This window comes from Sitophilus oryzae, unplaced genomic scaffold (assembly GCF_002938485.1).
Source record: "Sitophilus oryzae breed Bouriz unplaced genomic scaffold, Soryzae_2.0 scaffold_535_pilon_pilon, whole genome shotgun sequence".
In the NCBI taxonomy this organism is placed as follows: domain Eukaryota; kingdom Metazoa; phylum Arthropoda; class Insecta; order Coleoptera; family Curculionidae; genus Sitophilus; species Sitophilus oryzae.
The window spans coordinates 1,339,366-1,363,117 of record NW_022147124.1 but is presented as its reverse complement, the minus strand read 5'-3'; the positions used below and the strand labels follow the sequence as shown (position 1 = coordinate 1,363,117).

Here is a 23,752-nt window from a genome sequence, read left to right as displayed (position 1 = left end):
TATTTTTTAACTGGTTTGCAGTACCTGTATAAAACTACAGAGTAAAAAAATATACATTTACGACATTTTTTTACGTAAAAAAGTCGCTTGGTCAAAATCGCTATCAGTAATGGTGCTCGAGATATTTTGAATCGAAATTATCAATACCTGTCATTATTGACATAAACTAAACATATCGACTAAATAATTATTAGACTTAAATAATAAATTTGAAATGTTTTTGTCCTAAAAGTTCAACAGAAACTGATTGTTGGGAAAAATTTATGATTAATTTAAAAAAATAAAAGGTTCACAAATTTATAATTTCTGTCAAATAACTGTCTACTTAACATGTTCATTTTTAATGAACATGTTAATAATAATGGTATGTATTGACTATTTCCATTCGAAATATCTTGAGAACGGCGATTTTTACCAAGGGATATTTTTACCAAATGTATATTTTTTCACTTAGTAGTTTTATACAAGTACGGACCAGTTAAAACAAATGTAGGTGGCGCCCTCTACAAATAGGAGTCATATTGATATCAAAATCAAATTTCTCATGTCAAAAAACTCCCAATTTGACAATTTGACCAATTTTCATCCAACTGTTTTTCAAAATAAACAAAATATAATATTTGAATTCAAAAATAGTAGAAAAAACTCTTTCTAGATGGTTTGAGTAATGTTCACTCTGAATAAAATGTAGTGAAAATTAAGATCTAGTAGCTTATCAAAAGTTCTTTTTATTAAAGGTCATATATTTTCATAAATAAAAATATTTAAATTTAATTTTTAAACAAATTTTGAATCTCTAGTAAATATTAGATTATAATAGAAGAAACAACCTAGCGCCTAAAACTAAAACGTACAAAACTTGGTAATAATTTCACTTATTCTTACTTTATCTAGTATTCTGATTACTATTATGAACGTGCTAACAAAATAAACCAAATAACAATGAAACTTTGAATGAAACCGTAAAAATAAACGTCTCTAGTTTAGCTAAAAATTGAAAATCATGAAATTAAGGGACAACAAACGGTAACATTGTTGAGTATGGGAGTTGACTAGTGGGGCGTAGAAGCTAGCCTTCTTCTCGGTATTTCGCCACTAGAACAAAATCAATTTGTCGGCGGTATTTTACTGATAAAACAAATTTGCCTAACAATCAAAATGCTTAATGTTTCAAAAGGTATGTCCTTCCTGTTGTCGGAAGCCAAATTCAAGAACAAAAGATTTAAAAAAAAATAAATGAATTTAAATTAATAATAAACTGACTTTCTTCTAGCGGCGGAAGAATTTTTTGAAGAAATGGATCCACCAGAAAGGTTTCATTTTCAATATTTTATTATTCGCTAATCCAGAACTTTGAAAATAACTTGGTTTATTTTATCTATTCCATTTAATCTTTTTCTGTCAATAATCACTAGGAATATAATTCTCCAATTCCCTTTAATTTAATCCTCTGAGTTAATAATCACTCATCCGCTGATGGAATTATCGTCACTTTACACAAGTGCATAATTGCAAAATTATCAAAAAATAGCAGCGCTAATGACGAGTAAACTAAGCCTAATGGTAATCAGGCTAATGTGCATTATGTATGCAGTATAACGCATAGTGGATTCTAAATTCTAGTCGTTTTTTGAAAAATAAATGAACTCTATAATCGAATTGAAGATTTACTTTTATATATAAAAGCGTTACCTTTATTTTCAATTTTCAACGAAAAAAAAAATTGTGCACTATGTGCGCATATTTGAAGTAAAACTTTCGTCTGACCGTCTTACACTGGTTCCTTTTTGCAGAAACGTGGAAAAAATTATTTTTTGACCTAATATTAAAAATGCCTGATAGAAAAGGTGTTTATAACACGTTAGTGATAGGGGTGAGGTTTATAACACGTTAGTGATAGGTGGTATTCACTGATAATTTTTACCCTACCGAAATCCAACATTTCTTTAAACAAATTGAATTATTACAACATCTATTAATTTTAGATATATAATATCAAAAAATGACAAAAAAAGTTACCGAATCATTCGTATGTATAACCCAATAATAAAATAAAAAATAGGGTATTCCCATTAGAAAATATGTTATATCCGCAACACTTTTTTGAAGTACCCTGTAGACTCTATAGTAATGTTAAAATGTGCTTCTTAACCTTACCAATAACTTTTCTATTTAACATTTTGTTCTAAAAACGTTAAAAAACATATTATGTAAAAAACGTGGTGTAAGTGATAAAGGGGAAAACAGCCAAAAGGGGAAAAAAAGACGATGAATACCATGTTAAAGACCGAATACCATATTAAAGATACAAAAATTTATTACTGTATGCGTTATTATTTGGCCATCGTTTGTTATATTCAATTGCAATTTAATATGTGTTTGGCTTCCTTTCACTATGATCCCACTCGGCTTGTCTCGCGGCAGGTTTGTGTAAAAAATGGATAGAAAATGTCTCGCTCTTGTCTCACTCTTGCCTCGCTCTTGTCTTGCTCTCGTCTCGCGCTCGGCTCGTCAGGTCTGGACGCACCATAGACTGCCGGAGTGACTGACGTCACGAATGTCAAATTGCTTTCCAAACAAGGTTTAGTTCTTTTATATTTCTATTGAGCTCTTCCAAATGACGTCACCAGTTAATATAAAATGTAAAAAACAGGTGATTGCCGTCAACCGCCGACTTGTGTCTGGTATTTTCAATACGCCTATGATGGTTGCGCATGTTGCAAAACCTGTGAATTTTTTCTGGGAAGTTTTTAAATGTTTTAAACATCTGACCGTACGTAAAACTAATGTGATTTTCCTGCAGTTCTGAAAAAAGAATACCCTATCTTTAATAGTTTGCAAATTCATAACACGAAAGGCCAAACTTAATTAATTATTATAGTTAAAAACATAGATAGTTAAATGATATGAAACAAGAACACAAACCCAAGTAATGTTGGATAGGCAATTTTGGAATATTTAAACCATTACACAAACAACATTGGTGTCGAAAAATGAAGATTTTTTAAAAAGTTGCAAAATTGGTTTATATTTACGTTTAGCGATTGCCCTGAATATCTTAAATAACAGTAACAAAAATATGGGAAACAAGAGGATCATAAAGAAAAACATATCTAAACCTTGTTAAAAAAAATAAGTGACTAAAAAAAGACAGCCTGTTCTTTTATTACTTTAGAAAACTAAGGGAAAGCAGCACAGTGCTTTTTGTCTAAGGTAAGTGAAAATGCATACCTTCATTATGAGCCTCCATAACTGGAAAAAATAATTTCTTGCACAACGTTGCCAGAAAAAAAATTACAAATTCTTTCAAAATGGAGTTAATTAATACTGCTAGAAATTCAGACTTAAAGAACTGTCTGTTTGACATGTTGTTATGGCAGAAACAACTAGTCCATATTTTTGTTTCCATTATCCACTTATCGGCTATAATGTTTACTGTGAAATTTTATTAATCAGCCTTCTAAATTCGCTGATTCGGGTTTTCGATTATTTTCCGGATTTATATCAAAAGGAACCAGTGTGCGTTTTGTCTGTCCGTCTGTCTGTCCATTCCGCCCTAATCAAGATGTAAACGAAACGTCGTATCCAACTTTGTAGAGTGGGACCGTGTACACAGTCACTAACATAGCCTACCCACCTAATTTAGTCGTGAACAGACGATATCAACTTTTAAGGCGGGCAGCCACTACGAGCGAAACTAAACTAAGCCAAGCGAAGATAAGATTTGTAAAAATCAACTCCCATACTTTTAAATGCATCAGCGGCCACTTAAGCGAAACTAAACGAAAATATATGAACGAAGATTTAAATCGTAGTTTAGTTTCGCTCGTTTTAGTTCGTGACAGGTTCCAGCGAATTTTTCGCAGCGATTAGTTCTATGACAGCAGAGATAGAATACGAAAACGCAGCTAACTTAGCTGACTACTGAGCGAAAATCGTTCCCAGTGGCCGATGAAACTTATTTTCGTTTAGTTACCGTTTCTGTTACTGTCGTGACGGTGATGGTGGCACCAGAGACTTCAAACTTTGGGAGATAATCTTCGAGAGGAGTGTAACGTCTTTCCTCAAGAGATTATTCGGAGCCTCATTCAGTATATAAAAAATCGGTGTGCAGAAGTGCGTAGAAACCACGGAGGACGCACATATTAACAACGCAACTTCTTTCATCATAAATACCAAGGTGCACCCATACACAACGTTCAAACTTAATTCCTAAGGAACATATTGCTAAGTTTATATATGTTTAAATAAATATATTAGTTTTGACTAGTTTATGTACGCTTGACGATTATCAATTAATGAGTGAATCAGTACCTTCATTAGAAATCGAAAGATAAGTTGGAAGGAAAGTATGTCAAAGCGCATTCTTGTAAAACCGTCTTAGATACTGGTTTTTGTCAAAGTCCCGAGACTCTGTGATGAGTTATAACTTAAAAAAGAGAGACTTCCCCCCTCCCATACAATCTAGAATCTAGTTACAGTGTTTTTAGTGTTGTTCTTTTGTTAACTTGGTGAGTTGATTTGAATATTGTAACGTTTTTAGCTCGTTACATGTCTTTTTTATATATGATATATATGATGTCTGGTGTATCGTCATCGGATTCCGTATCGTTCAGGCCTGATAATTTATTTGGCACGCTTGGCGTAATTTTTACGTTCCCTAGTCGCCAACCCTGTTATCGTTTCACTGTTCTGTGGAGGCGCGCGCTGTCAAGATCCTTGTTATATGTCAAGGCGGCTCTCGGCGCTTAACCTCACTTTTGTTCACCCGGCTTTTAGAAGTGGTAATAATTTAAATCTTGCTGCAAAATCTGAATCAGCTGCCATTTCGAAGCTACAGGTAAAGATGAGTTATTGTCTTTTATGGGTTCGATATTGTTATTGAATATTTTTAGGCTAGAGTTTTGAATTAACCCACCTTAACTCGTATTTGTATTTTGCTGACACGTTGGTGTACTTTTGCTGTTGTCCTCCAGAATGTTAAATGGAAGAAAGGACAGTTCTTTTGTTTATTATTGAGCCCTCGGAAGTGTTTCGAGGTAGGTTTATTTTGTTTATTAGACCTTGTTTGGTTTTTTAAATAAGAGTCGTATTTTTAGGGTCTTATGGACGGACTATTTACAAGGTACGGACATTACCCAAGGTCCTAGTAGTATCCAAGATACGGGTAGTGTTCCCCTGTACCGTTATCTTATGGACGGACTATTTACAAGGTACGGGTATTATCCAAGGTCCTAGTAGTGTTCCAAGGTACGGGTAGTGTTCCCCTGTACCGTTATCTTATGGATGGACTGTGTCCAAGGTTATGGTCCATGTTACGGACATTATCCAAGGTCCTAGTAGTGTTCCAAGGTACGGGTAGTGTCCCCATATTGCCACAGTATGGATACAGCGTAAGCCCCATGCTGCTTCGCTCCCATTTCTAAGCCTAGTCAGTAGCTACGGCTGTATTGATTCATGGTGTCCTCATTCTGGCCCCTTTTGTTGTTTTGGCCAACAGGATCGCCAACAGACAGTACAGAGATATGAGCCCACCTCACGCTGCTACTCTTCGAAACAGGATTGCCTCAAGAACAGGTAAGTGTAGATTTAGGTTCTGGTTTTCAGTCTTAACTTAATAACGTACATTTTAAATAATATCGTACAGACTATATTTAGTGGTTAGATTATTAAGAACATTTATGTCGATTTAGTAGTTACAATGATTTAGATTTTAGGTTTCATTACATTACGCCTTGTAATAGTATTACTTTCTATAGATATTATTATTACGCTATATTAACAGATGAATAACCAGACATAGATTCTAGAATCTACAGGTTGCAATATATCAGATTTAACACCGCATAAAATTTAACAATTTAAATAAAGTAATGCTACCTTTCTTATATTTTCTATAACGTTACACGCATTGTATTTTTTCATAGAACATATTTAATATTATTTACATACATAGCCTTTACTCGACATATAACCACCTATAATAATTATTAAAATTGTACAATGCTATTTACCATCAGGATACATCATAAATGAATATAGTCACTAGTTTTAAGTAATAAACAACTATGTTTTCTTTCTCTGTTCATGCCTGGCGCCCAATATTTATAATTTCGAGTTATTATTGTTAATTAGTTCTTTCCAGTGAAATACCTTATCCACGACTGCTCTCCGATGAAAAGCTGCCGTTCGCAGTGGTAATGTTTTATAAAAAACGCTACAATATAAATAAGTTGTATGTCGAAATTATATTAGGAAATTTTATATTAATTCTATACGTTCGTAGGTTGTTTCAGAAAAGATATGTTTTTGAAATAGATTCCCAAGAAATAGAACTATACCAAAACAAATCGATTTTTAATATTCAAATCCAAACAACCGGCAGATACATATCTATCCGTCTCCGGCAACATCTAGACGTAATACGCTGTGTTACAGCAGGCAGACAGCCAGCGATGTGTAAAGAAGTCGTTCTAGCGCATAAATCCAGAATTGGCGCATTGATGAATTTCACAGGTGCATGCTGCAAACAAGCTGTTGCACAGAAACACCCCGCAGCGGCCTTTGTGCCCCCGGTGCGGGGGGTGGCAGAGGTCGAGTCTCTCCGATAGGAAAGTGCAGTATTAGCGCCGCGATGCGAACGGTTAATGCGATCCGGATGCCCGTTTGAGCGTTTGGGTTAGCGGCTCAATCAATTAATGGTCATTTGCTCTGCTAATTGACGGGCATTTCACGCGGCCCGGCCCGATATACTTCACGCCCTCGTGAGTGCATTGTCGTTAAAATATTAATTATCTATTAATTAGTGCGATATTTGTATGAAAAAGGGCACCGGCTGCATACCTAATTCGAAAACGATTCGATTATTTGCTTTTGTCGATCAGATTTGAAGTTTGCAATTTGGGAAAAGTCCATATAGTATACAGATTGTAAATAAAAAAGTTCGAAAAACAAAAAAAAATTAATATATATTTTTTTAAAGAATTCTTCCTAACCGTATGATCGAAAAAGAACGGCGTCAAAGACGGCTGGGGAACGGCAATCGATCATAATTTTGGCGATGGCTACCTCTAGGCATAATTTTTTTAAAAATTTGAAAAAATGTATTGGCTTCTTGGGCGAAATTCAACGTTATCAATATATAATAAATTACTACTTTACCAACAGGTTCTCAAACCTGTATGGGCATATGGCATACAATTGTAGGGTTGTGCTAGTAAAAGCAGTCAAGAAATTATGCAGCGATTCCAAAATGAAGTACTAAGGAGCATTGTCAACGTCCCCTGGCATTTCCGATACAGTGACCTCCACAGGGACTTTGAAGTGGACACGGTTACCCAAACTATCACTTCATTCGCCAAGAGGCACGAAGAAGGACTTCACCACCATGTCAACGTTGAGGCCATCCAGCTACTCGACAACACAACCCACATCAGAAGACTTAAACAGATCAAACCCTTGGAATTAGTGAATATTTGTTAGTGAGGACGCAAATAGTGCTTGTGATACCGTAATTTTAGCAGACAATCTCGTATATCTACAAGAATTGGTAAATAGAGACAATGAAGCTTGTAAGAATTGGGGGCTATCTATTAATCTAAATAAAACTAAATATATGGTTGTGAGTAAAGTCGATGTCGGCGAGACCTCATTATTGTTGAATGGGGAAACGTTGGAGAGAGTGGCGAAGTTTAAATACCTAGGCTGTTGGATTAACCAACATATCGATCCTTCATGCGAAATCAGATTTCGTATAGAACAAGCAAGAAATACATTTCAGAAGTTTAAGTCGCTGCTGTCAAATGGTACACTAAACATTCACTAACAAGAGTGATTAGAATATCTTGGACTACCAGAACCAGAAATGAAGAACTTCTTCGAAGAATGGAGCACGACAGGCTACTTCTGAATATTATCAAGCAACGAAAACTTGAATACCTTGGCCATATAACCAGAGGACCTCGATATGAATTTTTCCGACTGATACTTAACGGAAAAAATCGAAGGAAAGAAGTGGATTGACTGCAAGAGGCTTTCGTGGTTGAGGAACTTGCGGCAATGGACAGGCTTGAGTGCGGATGAATTAATCCATGTAGCGCAAGATAGAGAGCCACTTCTCCAACTCCCAGTGGATGACATACCAAGAATTTACAACTTTGAGAAACACCTCACTGTAGTATTGAGTAATAAAAAGGATTGGAAGAAAGAAACGCTTACTCAGCATATAAAAGACTATACCATCACGTGATATGCTTCCAAAACCAAAGCAGGGACAGGGATAGGAGTATTTGGGCCGAAAACTAAATACTCCGAACCAATGGGTTCCACCTACCCCAGTATCCTTCAGGCAGAAATTTGCGCTATCGAAAGATGCGTACAATTTATCTTAGATAGGAACTATCGAAAACAGGAAATTGCCATCCTATCCGATAGTCAAGCAGCACTTAACGCGATCAGTAACCATCAATTCGAAGTTGGTCAAAGAATGCCTAGAGAAGCTCAACAAATTAGGCAAAGAAAATAAAGTCCTCCTACTCTGGGTGCCTGCTCACCAAGGGATAGAAGGCAATGAAAAAGCAATTGATCTAGCTAGAAAAGGAGCGAACATTCCACTAACTGGACCAGAACCGTTCTGTTTTCCAAACGGGAACCAACTGAAAGCGGAACTGAAGAGTCTGGAAGACTGCATCCGTAACTTGGAATGGGTGTCCTCCAATGGTCTAAGACACTCGAAAAAGTTCCTCAGAACTTATGACCGAGAAAAATCAAAGGTTTTCCTTGATTTAAGTAAAAACAATCTTCGGAATGTCACGGGGTTTCTAACAACGAACACCTCAGTAGGCTGAAACTGAGAAACAACGGCGAATGCAGATTTTGTGGGGAAAATGGGGAAACACCAGAACACTTTATCACTGAGTGCGCCGAGACGACGACCATTCGTGCCATGAACCTTGGTACGTCTGATGTCGAGGATGGAGAACTGGCCTCTGTGGAGCCGTCTCAGATACTGGCTTTTGTTAAAGCCCTGAGACTGTATGATGAGTTACAACTCGTTATAACTCAAGAAAGGGGAACACACAATAGATCTATAAGGTCGCGGTGATTAACTCCCCTCCTAAACATTCTACATTCTACAAGATAGAGAGCGATAGAGATATTGTTAACATGGCAATCGTCAACGTTCACTAGGAACATGACACTTGAAGAAGAAGATTTTATTTTAACCGTTCTGTGCTCCAGAAAAAGTGTGTAGCCAAAGTGTAATTTAACCGTAAAGTACAAGATATTACAAGTACTAAGAGTGTAATTGCATCTAAAAACGCAATTTGATTAATGACGCCCACATACTTTTTAGTGTAAACATTAAAAAAAAATTGGAAAATTAATAATGCCGTGTTATAAAAGAGAAAACCTGCTAATGTCAAATTGGAAATATATTTTCGTTATTTCAAAGATCAATTCTAAAGTTTTAATAAAATCTAAAATGAGTACCAAGACACTATAAACTTAATATTAGTAAGTCATATATACGTAAGACTTATATTAGTACAAACCGACTTACTTGTGTCCATTTCTACTTGCCAAATGTAGAGGAGTATGCGGCAAAACAATGTCCGGCGTGGTCTTCTTAAGACACTGAATCAGCATGGGATCTGTTCTTACCAGAAGTTCCACAGTCTCTAGCCTAAAAATAAAAAAATGAGCCATTATGAATAAAAATAAACGTTTTTCAGTGTTCATTTGATCAACTTGTCTTATAAAATCAATCAGAAAAAATACTATATAGTAGTATCGTTTCCCAGATACATAATTATTTTTTTCTATTAATTTGCTTGAACATACTAGTATGTAAGTATAATACAATCGAGTAACAAAATTGGAAGCACTATTACAAATTAATATTACCTTCCGTATTGAGCTGCAAGTTCCAATGCTGTTTCGCCTTTAGCATTTCGAATGCCCGGATCACAAGCATACTCCAACAAAAGGCTAACAACGGCCGTATGACCGTATTGTGCCGCACAATGCAATGCCGTCTCGTCATCTTCAGTCTGTAACAGAACATATTCTCGGACAAAAAAAGTGTTTTTTACGTTGGTTTCGATTAAACCTAATAAAAAACCTGTACAACTGGGGAATTTTTAACAATTATATTAATACAAAAAAGGAGGAACATAATTATGAAAAATTAATAAAGTTTCTAAAATTTGGATTCCAAATTGAGGCTTTAGGATCACGTTTGCTCCTTACAACATTTTTTTTTTCGTTTTATCTCCAAGTTATCATATAAACACAAGTACGTTTAATCCCGAAATCCGGATATTATATCACGGGATCCTCAAAATCTCGAAAAATTTACGTGCCCAATCTAAAATGATTCGACTTGATATACTAAGAACGTTAATATCTAAAAGTTATATTTTCATGTTTGCTATATTTTTTTTTCAACAAGAATTATTGTTTTTTTTTAATCGCTATTTATATTTGTTACTTTGTTCTGTCTACTTAATAAAGCTCTTTTCTCATTTTCTTTTTGATATATGTATGTAGCTGCATTTTTATTAAGTCTTTAGGTTAAATTTCTCATTCTCTCATTAAATTTCTCATGATAGTCAATCCCTCGATCCCGGGATTATAGATTCTAATCCAAGGAAAACTGTAAAATCCTAAACACGAGTATGCATTATCACTTTTACGTTTTATTATTATATTAATATACCTTTCTCGTTTATTCAAATATGTATCCTACAATTGCGTTTGTGTGTATAATTGTACTAAGGATTGTTTTTATATTATCTGTTATTGTCATCAGATTCATTCCAAAAGAAATAAATTTAAAACTAATTTGCTTGTAGTAGTAAGCTGTCCCGATATATATATATATTGTATATATATATATCAATATATATATATATATATATATATATATATATATATATATATATATATATATATATATATATATATATATATATATATATATATATATATATATATATATAGCATATATATATATATATATATATATATATATATATATATATATATATATATATATATATATATATATATATATACATATATATATATATATATTGGCACTTATCATTCATTTAATATCAATATTGGCTTAATTCTTCCCCCATATTTTAGATAACGTCTATCGAAATCACATACTTTATCACGGGATCAACCATAGTAAAAAAAATACAAAAAGAAGCAGGTATTTAGCAAGCAATACATCTTGTCACAATATTAGTACTGTTGATCTCTTAGGCATTAGTTGATAGCATCTGAGATAACTTTGTGGCGCGCATCTCGAATTCCATCTACTTCAAAGTTATCATACTTATTGCGGTATCTTTTGAATTATACCGAACTTAATATGCAAAGTTTCTCCTATTCCTCGACGGATGATGCTACATAACGGCCGTGTTTCGCTCCCGTTTTGTTGCCAAACTTTCATAATGCAAACAAACTCGCTACGATCTTTTCGACGGCGGCTTCGCGGCCATCGGAGCGTTAGCCGATTCAAATTCAGTCAGCTGCGTCAGTTGCAGTTTCGCTCGCAGATAATTTTCGGAGTTGTCTCTGACGGAAGTCGTTCTTTTATTATGAAAGCTAATTAGAAAAATAATGAGATTTAAATTAAACCAAACCAAACCAAATAATGGACTGGGAATTAGTAACGATCAAAACAGTCGTTGGGAACTTATTGGCCAACCATACAAAAAAAAAGAGATAAAAAATGCTTGCAGTGACTGGAAATTTGCTGCAAATAACAGATCTTCCTGACACCATGTTTCACTAAAGAAATACCTCTACTTTAAATGCAGGATGAATAGTGGCTAAGATACAACAAGAGACATTGTCTTGTGGTTTTAAAACACGCAATAAACCGAAAGAATATGAAAGAGCCCTAGAGAAATGGCTCAAAAGAAAAAAGCCCAAGAGAAAATAATACAAAAATTCTGTAATAGTTGAAGACCACAATAGTAAATGCAAAGAAACAATGGTCAGACGAGACTAGGTTAAAACTCATTAACCTCTCGAGCCATGTAAATGGGCTATAAGCACCGAAACAGATAAGACATTTATTAAAGAGATATTTATCTTATTTAATAACATCTGAGATAACTTTGTGGCGCTCATCTCGAGTTCCATCTATTTCAAAGTTATCATACTTATTGCGGTATCTTTTGAATTACACCGAGTTTGATATGCAAAGTTTCTCCTATTCCTCGACGGATGATGCTACACAACGGCCGTGTTTCGCTCCCGTTTTGTTGCCAAACTTTTATAATGCAAACAAACTCGCTACGATCTTTTCGACGGCGGCTTTGCGGCCATCAGAGCGTTAGCCGATTCAAATTCAGTCAGCTGCGTCAGTTGCAGTTTCGCTCGCAGATAATTTTCGGAGTTGTCTCTGACGGAAGTCGTTCTTTTATTATGAAAGCTAATTAGAAAAATAATGAGATTTAAATTAGATTAAACTCGTCCCGAGGACGGAACTAAAATATTTCGTTGGCCAAATTTACGGTCCTTTATTCTTTATTATTTCTCTTCCTACATTATGTTAACAAGTAGTAATTAAGTTAAAGAATTAAGTGCTCACCTAATATAATCGTTTATATTTCTAAAAGATTGTGCTACAGAACAGCCCGGCCATGGTATTTTGATTTGAAATTTTGCCAAATAATGGACTGGGAATTAGTAACGATCAAAACAGTCGTTGGGAACTTATTGGCCAACCATACAAAAAAAGAGATAAAAAATGCTTGGAGTGACTGGAAATCTGCTGCAAATAACAGATCTTCCTGGCACCATGTTTCACTAAAGAAATACCTCTACTTTAAATGAAGGATGAAAGTGGCTAAGATACAACAAGAGACGTTGTCTTGTGGTTTTAAAACACGCAATAAACCGAAAGAATATGAGAGAGCCCAAGAGAAATAGCCCAAAAGAAAAAAGCCCAAGAGAAAATAATTCAAAAATTCTGTAATACTTGAAGACCACAATAGTAAATGCAAAGAAACAATGGTCAGACGAGACTAGGTTAAAACTCATTAACCTCTCGAGCCATGTAAACGAGCTATAATCACCGAAACAGATAAGACATTTATTACAGAGATATTTATCTTATTTAATAACATATTAATTCGAATGATTCGAATTCAGTCAGCTGCGTCAGTTGCAGCTTCACTCGCAGGGAATTTTCGGAGTTGTCTCTGACGGAAGTCGTTCTTTTATTATGAAAGCTAATTAGAAAAATAATGAGATTTAAATTAGATTAAGCTCGTCCCGAGGACGGGGCTAAAATATTTCGTTGGCCAAATTTACGGTCCTTTATTCTTTATTATTTTTCTTCCTACCTGTAATAGTGGAAGACCACAATAGTAAATGCAAAGAAACAATGGTCAGACGAGACTAAGTTAAAACTCATTAACCTCTCGAGCCATGTTAAACGGGCTATAAGCACCGAAACAGATAAAACATTTATTAAAGAGATATTTATCTTATTTAATAACATCTGAGATAAGTTTGTGGCGCATCTCGACTTCCATCTACTTCAAAGTTATCATAGTTACTGCGGTATCTTTTGAATTATACCGAATTTAATATGCAAAGTTTCTCCTCTTCGTCGACGGATGATGCTACATAACGGCCGTGTTTCGCTCCCGTTTTGTTGCCAAACTTTTATAATGCAAACAAACTCGCTACGACCTTTTCCACGGCGGGCTTCGCGGCCATCGGAGCGTTAGTTGATTCGAATTCAGTCAGCTGCGTCAGTTGCAGTTTCTCCAGCAGGGAATTTTCGGAGTTGTCTCTGACGGAATTTGTTCTTTTATTATAAAAGCTAATTAGAAAAATAATGAGATTTAAATTAGATTTAACTCGTCCCGAGGACGGGACTAAAATATTTCGTTGGCCAAATTTACGGTCGTTTATTCTTTATTATTTTTTTTTCGTACATTATGTTAACAAGTAGGGTCGAATTAACTGTTGACCTAATATAATCTTTTATATTTTTAAAAGATTGTACTACGGAACAGCTCCGCCCAGGCATTTGATGTGAAATGTTGCCAAATAATGGACTGGGAATTAGTAACGAACAAAAAAGTCGTTAGGAACTTATTGGTCAACCATTCAAAAAGAGATCTGAGTGGAAATCTGCTGCAAATCACAAATCTGACTGGCACCATGTTCCAGTAAAGAGACAACTCTACCTTCAATGCAGGCTGGATAGTCAAGAAACAAAAAGACACGTTGTCTTGTGGTTTTAAAACATGCAAGAAACAGAAGTTCAAGACAGATCAAGAGATAATAATACAAAAATTCTGTAGTAGTTGAAGACCACAAAAGCAAATGCAAAGAAACAATTTTCAGAAGAAACTAGGTTAAAACTCATTAACCTCTAGAGCCATGTAAACGAACTATAAGCACCGAAACAGATAAGGCATTTATTAAAGAGATATTTATCTTATTTAATAACATCTGAGATAAGTTTGTGGCGCATCTCGACTTCCATCTACTTCAAAGTTATCATACTTACTGCGGTATCTTTTGAATTATACCGAATTTAATATGCAAAGTTTCTCCTCTTCGTCGACGGATGATGCTACATAACGGCCGTGTTTCGCTCCCGTTTTGTTGCCAAACTTTTATAATGCAAACAAACTCGCTACGATCTTTTCCACGGCGGGATTCGCGACCATCGGAGCGTTAGCCGATTCAAATTCAGTCAGCTGCGTCAGTTGCAGCTTCACTCGCAGGGAATTTTCGGAGTTGTCTCTGACGGAAGTCGTTCTTTTATTATGAAAGCTAATTAGAAAAATAATGAGATTTAAATTAGATTTAACTCGTCCCGAGGACGGGACTAAAATATTTCGTGGGCCAAATTTACGGTCGTTTATTCTTTATTATTTTTTTTTCGTACATTATGTTAACAAGTAGGGTCGAATTAACTGTTGGCCTAATATAATCGTTTATGTTTTTAAAAGATTGTACTACGGAACAGCTCCGCCCTGGCATTTGATGTGAAATGTTGCCAAATAATGGACTGGGAATTAGTAACGAACAAAAAAGTCGTTAGGAACTTATTGGTCAAACATTCAAAAAGAGATCTGAGTGGAAATCTGCTGCAAATCACAAATCTGACTGGCACCATGTTCCAGTAAAGAGACACCTCTACCTTCAATGCAGGCTGGATAGTCAAGAAACAAAAAGACACGTTGTCTTGTGGTTTTAAAACATGCAAGAAACAGAAGTTCAAGACAGATCAAGAGATAATAATACAAAAATTCTGTAGTAGTTGAAGACCACAAAAGCAAATGCAAAGAAACAATGATCAGAAGAAACTAGATTAAAACTCATTAACCTCTAGAGCCATGTTAAACGAACTATAAGCACCGAAACAGATAAGGCATTTATTAAAGAGATATTTATCTTATTTAATAACATCTGAGATAAGTTTGTGGCGCATCTCGACTTGCATCTACTTCAAAGTTATCATACTCACTGCGGTATCTTTTGAATTATACCGAATTTAATATGCAAAGTTTCTCCTCTTCGTCGACGGATGATGCTACATAACGGCCGTGTTTCGCTCCCGTTTTGTTGCCAAACTTTTATAATGCAAACAAACTCGTTACGATCTTTTCCACGGCGCGGCGGGCTTCGCGGCCATCGGAGCGTTAGCCGATTCGAATTCAGTCAGCTGCGTCAGTTGCAGTTTCTCTCGCAGGGAATTTTCGGAGTTGTCTCTGGCGGAAGTCGTTCTTTTATTATGAAAGCTAATTAGAAAAATAATGAGATTTAAATTAGATTAAACTCGTCCCGAAGACGGGACCAAAATATTTCGTTGTACAAAGTTACGGTCGTTTATTCTTTATTATTTTTCTTTGTACAATATATTAACAAGTAAGGATGAATTAACTGTTCACCTTATAAAATCGTTTTTATTTCTAAAAGACTGTGCTGCTGAACAGCTCGGCCCTGGCATTTGATGTGAAATTTTGCCAAATAATGGACTGGAAATTAGTAACGAAAAAAAAAGTCATTGGGAACTTATTGGCCAACAATACAAAAAAAAAGAGATAAAAAATTCTTGGCAAATTGAATCCGGGAGGGCAGAGTACTGGGTCAGTTATCAAGTGATGAAGGTCAGGATTATTTTGTGACCATTCATCTCGCCAGCAGTCTTCAACCCGAAAGTTGGAATTTAGTAGCTGCTGCCCTAATACCCATGGCGGTTTTTTGGATTTCAGGCGATTTAAGAAATTTTCGCAATTATCATGGATGGGCAGATGAACATTGCTGGTGTACTTTTTCCACTCTCTGACTATATCTTACCAGTACCAACATATCTTACCAGTACCATGTTCGAGTTCACAAGAGACACGTCTACCTTCAATGCAGGCTGGATAGTCAAGAAACAACAAGACACGTAGTATTGTGGTTTTAAAACACGAAAGAAACAGAAAGAATATGAGAAACCAAGAGAAAATAATACAAAAATTCTGTAGTAGTTGAAGACCAAAAAGCAAATGCAAAGAAACAATGATCAGAGGAGACTAGATTAAAACTCATTAACCTCTCGAGCCACGTCAACGAACTATAAGCACCGAAACAGATAAGATATTTATTAAAGAGATATTTATATTATTTAATAACATCTGAAATAAGTTTGTGGGACATCTCCACTACCATCTTCTTCAAAGATTAAGAATCTTCTTGAATATTCTTCAACATGAAGAATGTTTAAGTCATTGTTATTTTCTTCCTGTTCAATTATTATTATTTTCACACTTCCATGTGTTTAATGCCTTAATGCCTATAATTTCAAACCTCCGGTTTGTTCTTTAACCTGTTGACTTATTCGGTATAGACTTTCTGGAGACTGAGCTGTGAACATATATCTAACACAGTGGGAATACTATTTCCAGCTGGTATTTTTATTGTAGCTTTCTCTTTCTTCTGATTTTTGCAAATAACTTTTAAATGGCTATGAAACGAAATTCTACACGAAAGCACAACTTTAAAGCCTCTTCAAAAGAGTCTAATACAACGTTTGCACAAAATCATCTGGGGAGATATTATTTGACCTTTTTAAAATTAACATTTGATTTCGTATGTCCCACGTTCTGATGCACCACACGGTATACCCAGTCTCTCTAACTCTATATGCAAAATATAAAAGACAACCCTCGTATTGATTAAAAATTATGTTTAAATGGTATAGTTCAAAACTCGAGAAAAAATAGTATTTTAGAAGTAGATTTTTGTGAGTTTGTTTATGCGTTCTGTTTTTTTTTTTCATCTTTATATATTTATTGTTAATTTTTGATAAGTTGTATGCCAATTTTTATTAAATGACGTCTAGAGATGCCAAAGGTTGCTCTAGGCCTTGCCAAAATTATCATCGATTGTCATTCCCCACCGTCTTTGACGTTGTTTATTCGATTATACGGTATAACAATAAAAGTAATAGATTTAAAAGGAAAAGAGTAATAATTTTAAAAAGAGATTGACTCTTAAAATTCACAAAATTCATAATCTAAAAGGTGGAAAAGATTTGTTCTTTGAAACTTACGGTTAAGTTAACGTTGCATTTGAACGACCTTGATAGAAGAAGTTTCACTATCTCCAAATTTCCAGACCAGGCAGCCAAATGCAAAGGAGATGATCCTTTAATATCGACGATATTGGGCGAAGCGTCATGTTCAAGTAAAAGTCGAACTATATCTCTGTAAAAAATGATATCATGTTCTTGGTATATATCGTATACCTAGTTAAAACAACTGCCATGCCATAACAGGTTTCAAGATTAAAGTCAATTTAATCATGCAAAAAGAGGATTTATGATATCATATTTTAAAATTTTAGCATACTTGAACACAATTTTACTTACGTGTGTCCATTTAAAGCGGCATGATGTAAACAAGAATAACCGCTACTATCTTGAACATTGACGCCAGGACCTCTTCGTAAACTGAAAGAAAATATTTTTATTGTAAAAAAAATATTTGTTATAAATCAAAATACACTCTGTGTACGACTAAAGAGATTAGTGTCTGTCATTTTAATTTAATTCACAAGTAAATGGTATTTTTTGGATGTGTGTCGAAATCTTCCGATTCGCTAGACAAGCTAGAAGCTATTAGTACGAGAGCTAGCAACGTCAATAAAACAAGTATTTTAAGACGTCTGGCTCTTTGATATATCTTTTACTATGCTCTCTAGAACAGCATAGTAAAAGACAATACTTTAATAAATCGAAAAATAATCGTAAAACATATAACATATACTTACTTAATATCTATTCATCTATTAAAATGTTTGACCGATTTTTAAAGTTATTTCGTGTGACTTCATTAGACTTCTATATGGCGAAATTTATTTTGAAATTATGAAGTGCCAGAAATCCGGTATTCGAATACCATTTCGTTCTCAAACTCTAGTGACTAGTTTCTTCAGGACTAGTTTCTTCTGGTGTCATATTATATTTTTATTACCGAGGAATATAATCAATCTCAAAAAATATGCTGGTGTCATGGTCACTTCTGCCTTCCCTAATAATTTATCTTCTAGTCCATTCCAAATTTCTACCTACATTTTGTTCTGCAATTAGTGCTTTGCATTTTGAACATTAGATGGCACTAATTTTATTCTCGACTTCGAAAAAGACAGTCGTGACTATTTCAAAAAAAATGCCTTTGATCTAAGCGAGCGATATTTTTTGCGGAAATGGGGGAATCGGAAAGTTTACAGAATAAAATACATATATCGTCGACTTTATGACCAAAAGGCGTATCTCGATTTTTGCTAGTTTTCAGGAGAGCAATTTAAAGAAAATCACTTACTTCATTGGGCCAATAAATGTAAAGTCTATAATTTTTTAATACCTAGTTTTTTTGTATGAACACTCAACAGACATTGAGATAACCGAGGAGATAACGTTCCAAAGATAAATTGAGTATTAAACACTTTTATTCGCGTTGGATTAAATCAAGAGAAAACAAAGACAATGTTCATTCTAGAAGTAAAGTCAGTAATAAATTAAAATACTCTTATTAATATTGTTTTTTATATAAAAATATATATCTTTTTAACTAATATATTTTTAGTAATTATATAGTTAATTGAGTTGAATAACAGATTTATCACCACAGTTCAAAAGGGTTGTAGATCTTTACATTTTCGTAATATTATAGGTTTTGGCTCTGAGTTTAGTTTAGTGATGCTGAAAGAATTAGCTATTGTTTTAGGGTTACTGTTCTATAACTTTCACGAATTACCGGTAACAGCTGGTTGGGCATAAATAATTGGCCCGTTTTTTTTTTCGATGTACTTAAACAGCCGTTAAACGGTAGCCTAGTAAAATGCCGTTAATAGATATTGTGACGTCGTTCATGTCGGCGGAAAGTAATGCCTGGTCTTAAGCATTCTGCAAGAGCACCTGTGGGTCAGTGGCTGAGGCTATCGCTTCGTAAGCGAATGGTCCGTGGTTCAAATCTCACGCCGACCAAGACTTTTTTATATTTTTTTGCTTATAGCGTGATCTTATTGCATTGGTTTCACTCTTTTTAGTTGGATTGGTTTAGTTACTTGGCGTGTTGGTTAGCGTGGTTATTTAGAGGGTGTTAATTCATTGGTTAGTTGGTTATTTGGTGGGGTTGGTTGATTTTTACTAATTTATATTTGTTTTTTATATTTTTTATCAGTGTCGAGGTTAGTTGCGTTGGTTAAGTTGGTTATTTGGTGGGGTGGATAGCGTTGGTTAGTCCTTATAAAATTCATATATTTCATAAAGCCGTCAAGTGCTTCACATCAACGACGTCATACCTATTAACGGCATTTTAGTAAGCTACCGTTTAACGGCAGTTTAAGTACAGTCTTTTTTTTTAGGCATTCGGGAAAATCCGGGAAAAACAATGACGCAACTGTTACATGATTCATTTTACAGGGAAAAAACTAAGCGTTGAAATTAAAAATGGCCATAATAAATCAGATGCAATAATTAAGGAAACAACTATTTCTTTTTTTTAACAAGGATTCCGAACCGCAGTCTTATACATATAATGGCACACTTATAGTCTTATCAATTGTCTGGGATAACTCTTTATATATTAGAAAATAGCATTTAACAGAAACTTATTAATATTGAAAACAAATAAAGAAAAACAACAATTACCGTATGATCGAAAAAAAATTCGGCGTCCAGTTGGCTTGGAAATGACGATTGATGACATTTCTCATATATGAGAAACCATCGCCGACGCCGGTTTTTTTTCGATCATATTGTATACAGGCCAATACAGGGTGAGTTTCCTACGATATTCTCTATGGGTATCTCGGAAACTATTGGAGATAGAGAGTCGGTTAAATGGCGAAAGAATTGCAGTTTTGTGGGGTCATAAATATGCGCCTTTCAGATTTTTGAAAGAGTTCATGGCTTACTAGATATTTCGAAAAAACAAATTTCTGCATTTATAAAAATTATCCCTAATTCCATTATAAGCTACCGTATGATCGAAAAAAACGGAGTCCAGTTGGCTATGAAATGAAGATCACTGTCATTTTATATGTAAAATTATATAGAAAATGTCATCGATGTTCATTTCCAAGCCAACTGGACTCCGTTTTTTTTTCGATCATACGGTATTTTAGACAAAAAGTTTTCAGATAAAAGTTGTAGATAATCACATCTTTAATGAGACTGTGTCCTCCGTTTTTTTCTGAAGCCTGTCTTGACATATGACACAAACATATGTTTTTTTTTAAAATGGAAACCATAGTTGGCCATGACTTTATAAAAAGGGTCATTTTTTAGGCTTTTCATCGATATAAGCTATAATATGTTTTCTTCGAAAAATTATCGAGTTATAGCCAATTCTTATCATTTTTAAATAATATCACTTAGTTAGCCATGGAAACAAGTTTAATCGTCTTTGCTTTCATAAATGTGAAGCTGTCACATCCAAACTTTGCAAATTAAACTAAACAGAAATTGTAAATATGAATTTTTCAAATGAAGAAAAGCGTGTAATATTATTGGTTCAAATTTTCTTGACCATACATTTTCGAGGATACGTTGACCGGTGAATGTTATGTTTTTTTAGAGAACAATTCTCAAGACTTGTTAGAAAAATTATATTTAGTTATAGCCAATTCTTATATTTCTTAACTAATTTCACTTAGATTGCATGGCATTCTTATTATGTTATGATTTATAACTTTTAAAAAGTCAGAATATATTTCTAAACGGTTCTTTAGAATTTACATTACACAAACTAAAACTTAAAAAAATAAGATCACTGCAGTCACTGCATACACTTTAAGTTATTTTAGAAAATGTTCAAAATATCCGCCATGGTTTTGGGTTACATCTTTTTAAAACTGAATTATTACTTATTCTCACAGAAGGACCGGTCGACTTAATTAAATTTCTGTCGTACCGCCACTTCGAGTGCCTCTCTTAATTCATAAGTTCTTTTGTAAACCTTATTTTTAACCATACCGCATTAAAAAAATTTAAAATGGATAGGTCAGGTGATCGAGGAGGCCCATGCAATTAGTCCACCTCTTCCTATCCCTGAGTTTATATTATAATGATATAAATAATTTTTAACATTTCTTTCATTATGGGGGGGGGTCATTTGGAAACACTCTATTGATGCGCGAGTAACTACACGCTTTTCTTCATTTGAAAAATTCATATTTACAATTTTTGTTTATTTTAATTTACAAAGTTTGGATGACAGCTTCACATTTCTGAGAGCAACGGCGATTGAACTTGTTTCCATGGCTAACTAAGTGAAATTGTTTAAAAATGATAAGAATTGGCTATAACTCAGTAATTTTTCGAAGAAAACATGTTATAGCTTATATCGATGAAAAGCTTAAAAAATGGCGCTTTTTATGAAGTCATGGCCAACTATGGTTTCCATTTAAAAAAACATATGTTTGTATCATATGTCAAAAATGACAGGCTTTAGAAAAAAAACGGAGGACATGATCTCATTAAGGATGTGATTATCTACAACTTTTATCTGAAAACTTTTTCTCTAAAATAGCTTATAATGGAATTAGGGACAATTTTTAAAATAGCCGAAATTTGTTATTTTCGAAATGTCTAGTCAGCCATGAACTTTTTCAAAAATCTGAAAGGCGCATATTTATGACCCCACAAAACTGCAATTCTTTTCCCATTTAACCGACTTTCTATCTCCAGTAGTAGTTTCCGAGATACCCATAGAGAACATCGTAGGAAACTCACCTTGTATAAGGGACAGATAAGAATTGGCAGTTTAAACTTAAAAAACAAAAATTAAAAAAAAAACGGGCCCCTTATATTTTCTAGTAACTTTTGATCATAACTAGCTATCCGATATCTAATTAAAGAGATAATTAATATACCTAACTCTTTTATATTAAATTTTAAACTAATGGGTAAATATTTATTAAAATCAGTATGCAAATATTTTTCTTCAAATTCATCTGATAATAGAAATAGATATAATGCATAACCTTAAGCAATTATCTAAGTATACATAAGTTGTTAATGAAGAAACCTTAATAGAAAATAAAACTATTGATCTTCAGTTAGAGTTCAGTCAATGGAAGGTCATTACCACACCTTTCCGAAACTGTTGGGAAAGGCCACGACCTTCATAATAAAAACAAAAATAAAACGTACTAAACAGGATAAAAATAAAAATTCTTGTCACCTCTTTTATGAACAAAGATGATTTAAAAAAAATGACACTGTTTAAAATAAAAAGATAATGCAAAAAATGATGATAAAATAACGGAATCATTCTAATTATATAAAGTGATCAAATAACAATTATAATTTTAATCAAATTCAATAAAACATAAGTAAATATGCAATATGATCAACAAGTATTAATAAGCATTAAGTCAGGGGTGTTTAATTTTACATAATGACAGAAAAACAATACTTTGGTATAGAAAATTATACCTATTAGACTTTGTTTAATTTTCAAATTAAAAGCACTGCATCATAATTTTTTTGATGACAAGGTAGCTAACCAAAATACGCCTATATACCTACTTTAAACGAATTTAGTATTTTAATATGTTAAAAAATTGAACATTTTTCGTAATCAAGGGTTAAAATTTACGCGGGGTGTGGCGGTTTTGAACTTACAATCGATTTTAACTTGCCAAGTTAAAGTTTAGTGTATAATAAAAAAAACATTATGCGTTTGACATATTTTCCATATTACCGAAAAAAAGTTGTTTCTATTTAATTATAATAATAATAACAGTTGATATTTCTAAAAATACCTCTCTTTACCTACTTAAATAAAACTTCAACTGATGACCTAGTGTGTATTCATGTTATTATTTTTATTTACCTTCATATTTTCTCAGATCAAAAGTTAATAAGCAATGTAATAAAAATAACAACAGTATAAACTTTGTAATTAATATATACCTACCTACCTATGTATTTATATTACCAATAAACCCCCCCCTTACAATTTAAGAAAACAAACATTAGAAAAGTAATACATTAAATTGCAATTCTTCTTTAACTTATATTGAATTACTGTAAATTGCTTATAATATATAGGGGTATAGGTAAACAATTATTGTATTTTTGGATCAACTATAATACAATGGATTTAAGATTTAAGTATAGGTACCTAATAAAGTACAATACCTAAGTTAATAAACACAAAGTTTTACCTTTAATTTTTCAACAACAATATGAGAACAGCCT

At 33.8% G+C, this 23,752-nt stretch overlaps 1 protein-coding gene across 1 annotated transcript in view; it reads right to left on the bottom strand.

Annotated features, from left to right (window-relative positions):
• LOC115886904 (ankyrin repeat and SAM domain-containing protein 1A-like) overlaps positions 1-23,752 on the bottom strand; it is a 56,484-nt gene that overhangs the window by 32,262 nt on the left and 470 nt on the right. Inside the window, exons 2-5 of the mRNA XM_030906227.1 lie at positions 17,912-17,992; positions 17,594-17,747; positions 9,907-10,052; positions 9,563-9,685 (exon numbers count right to left, since the gene is read on the bottom strand). Coding sequence (XP_030762087.1) covers positions 9,563-9,685; positions 9,907-10,052; positions 17,594-17,747; positions 17,912-17,992 — 504 coding nt within the window. The remainder of the gene's footprint in view (positions 1-9,562; positions 9,686-9,906; positions 10,053-17,593; positions 17,748-17,911; positions 17,993-23,752) is intronic.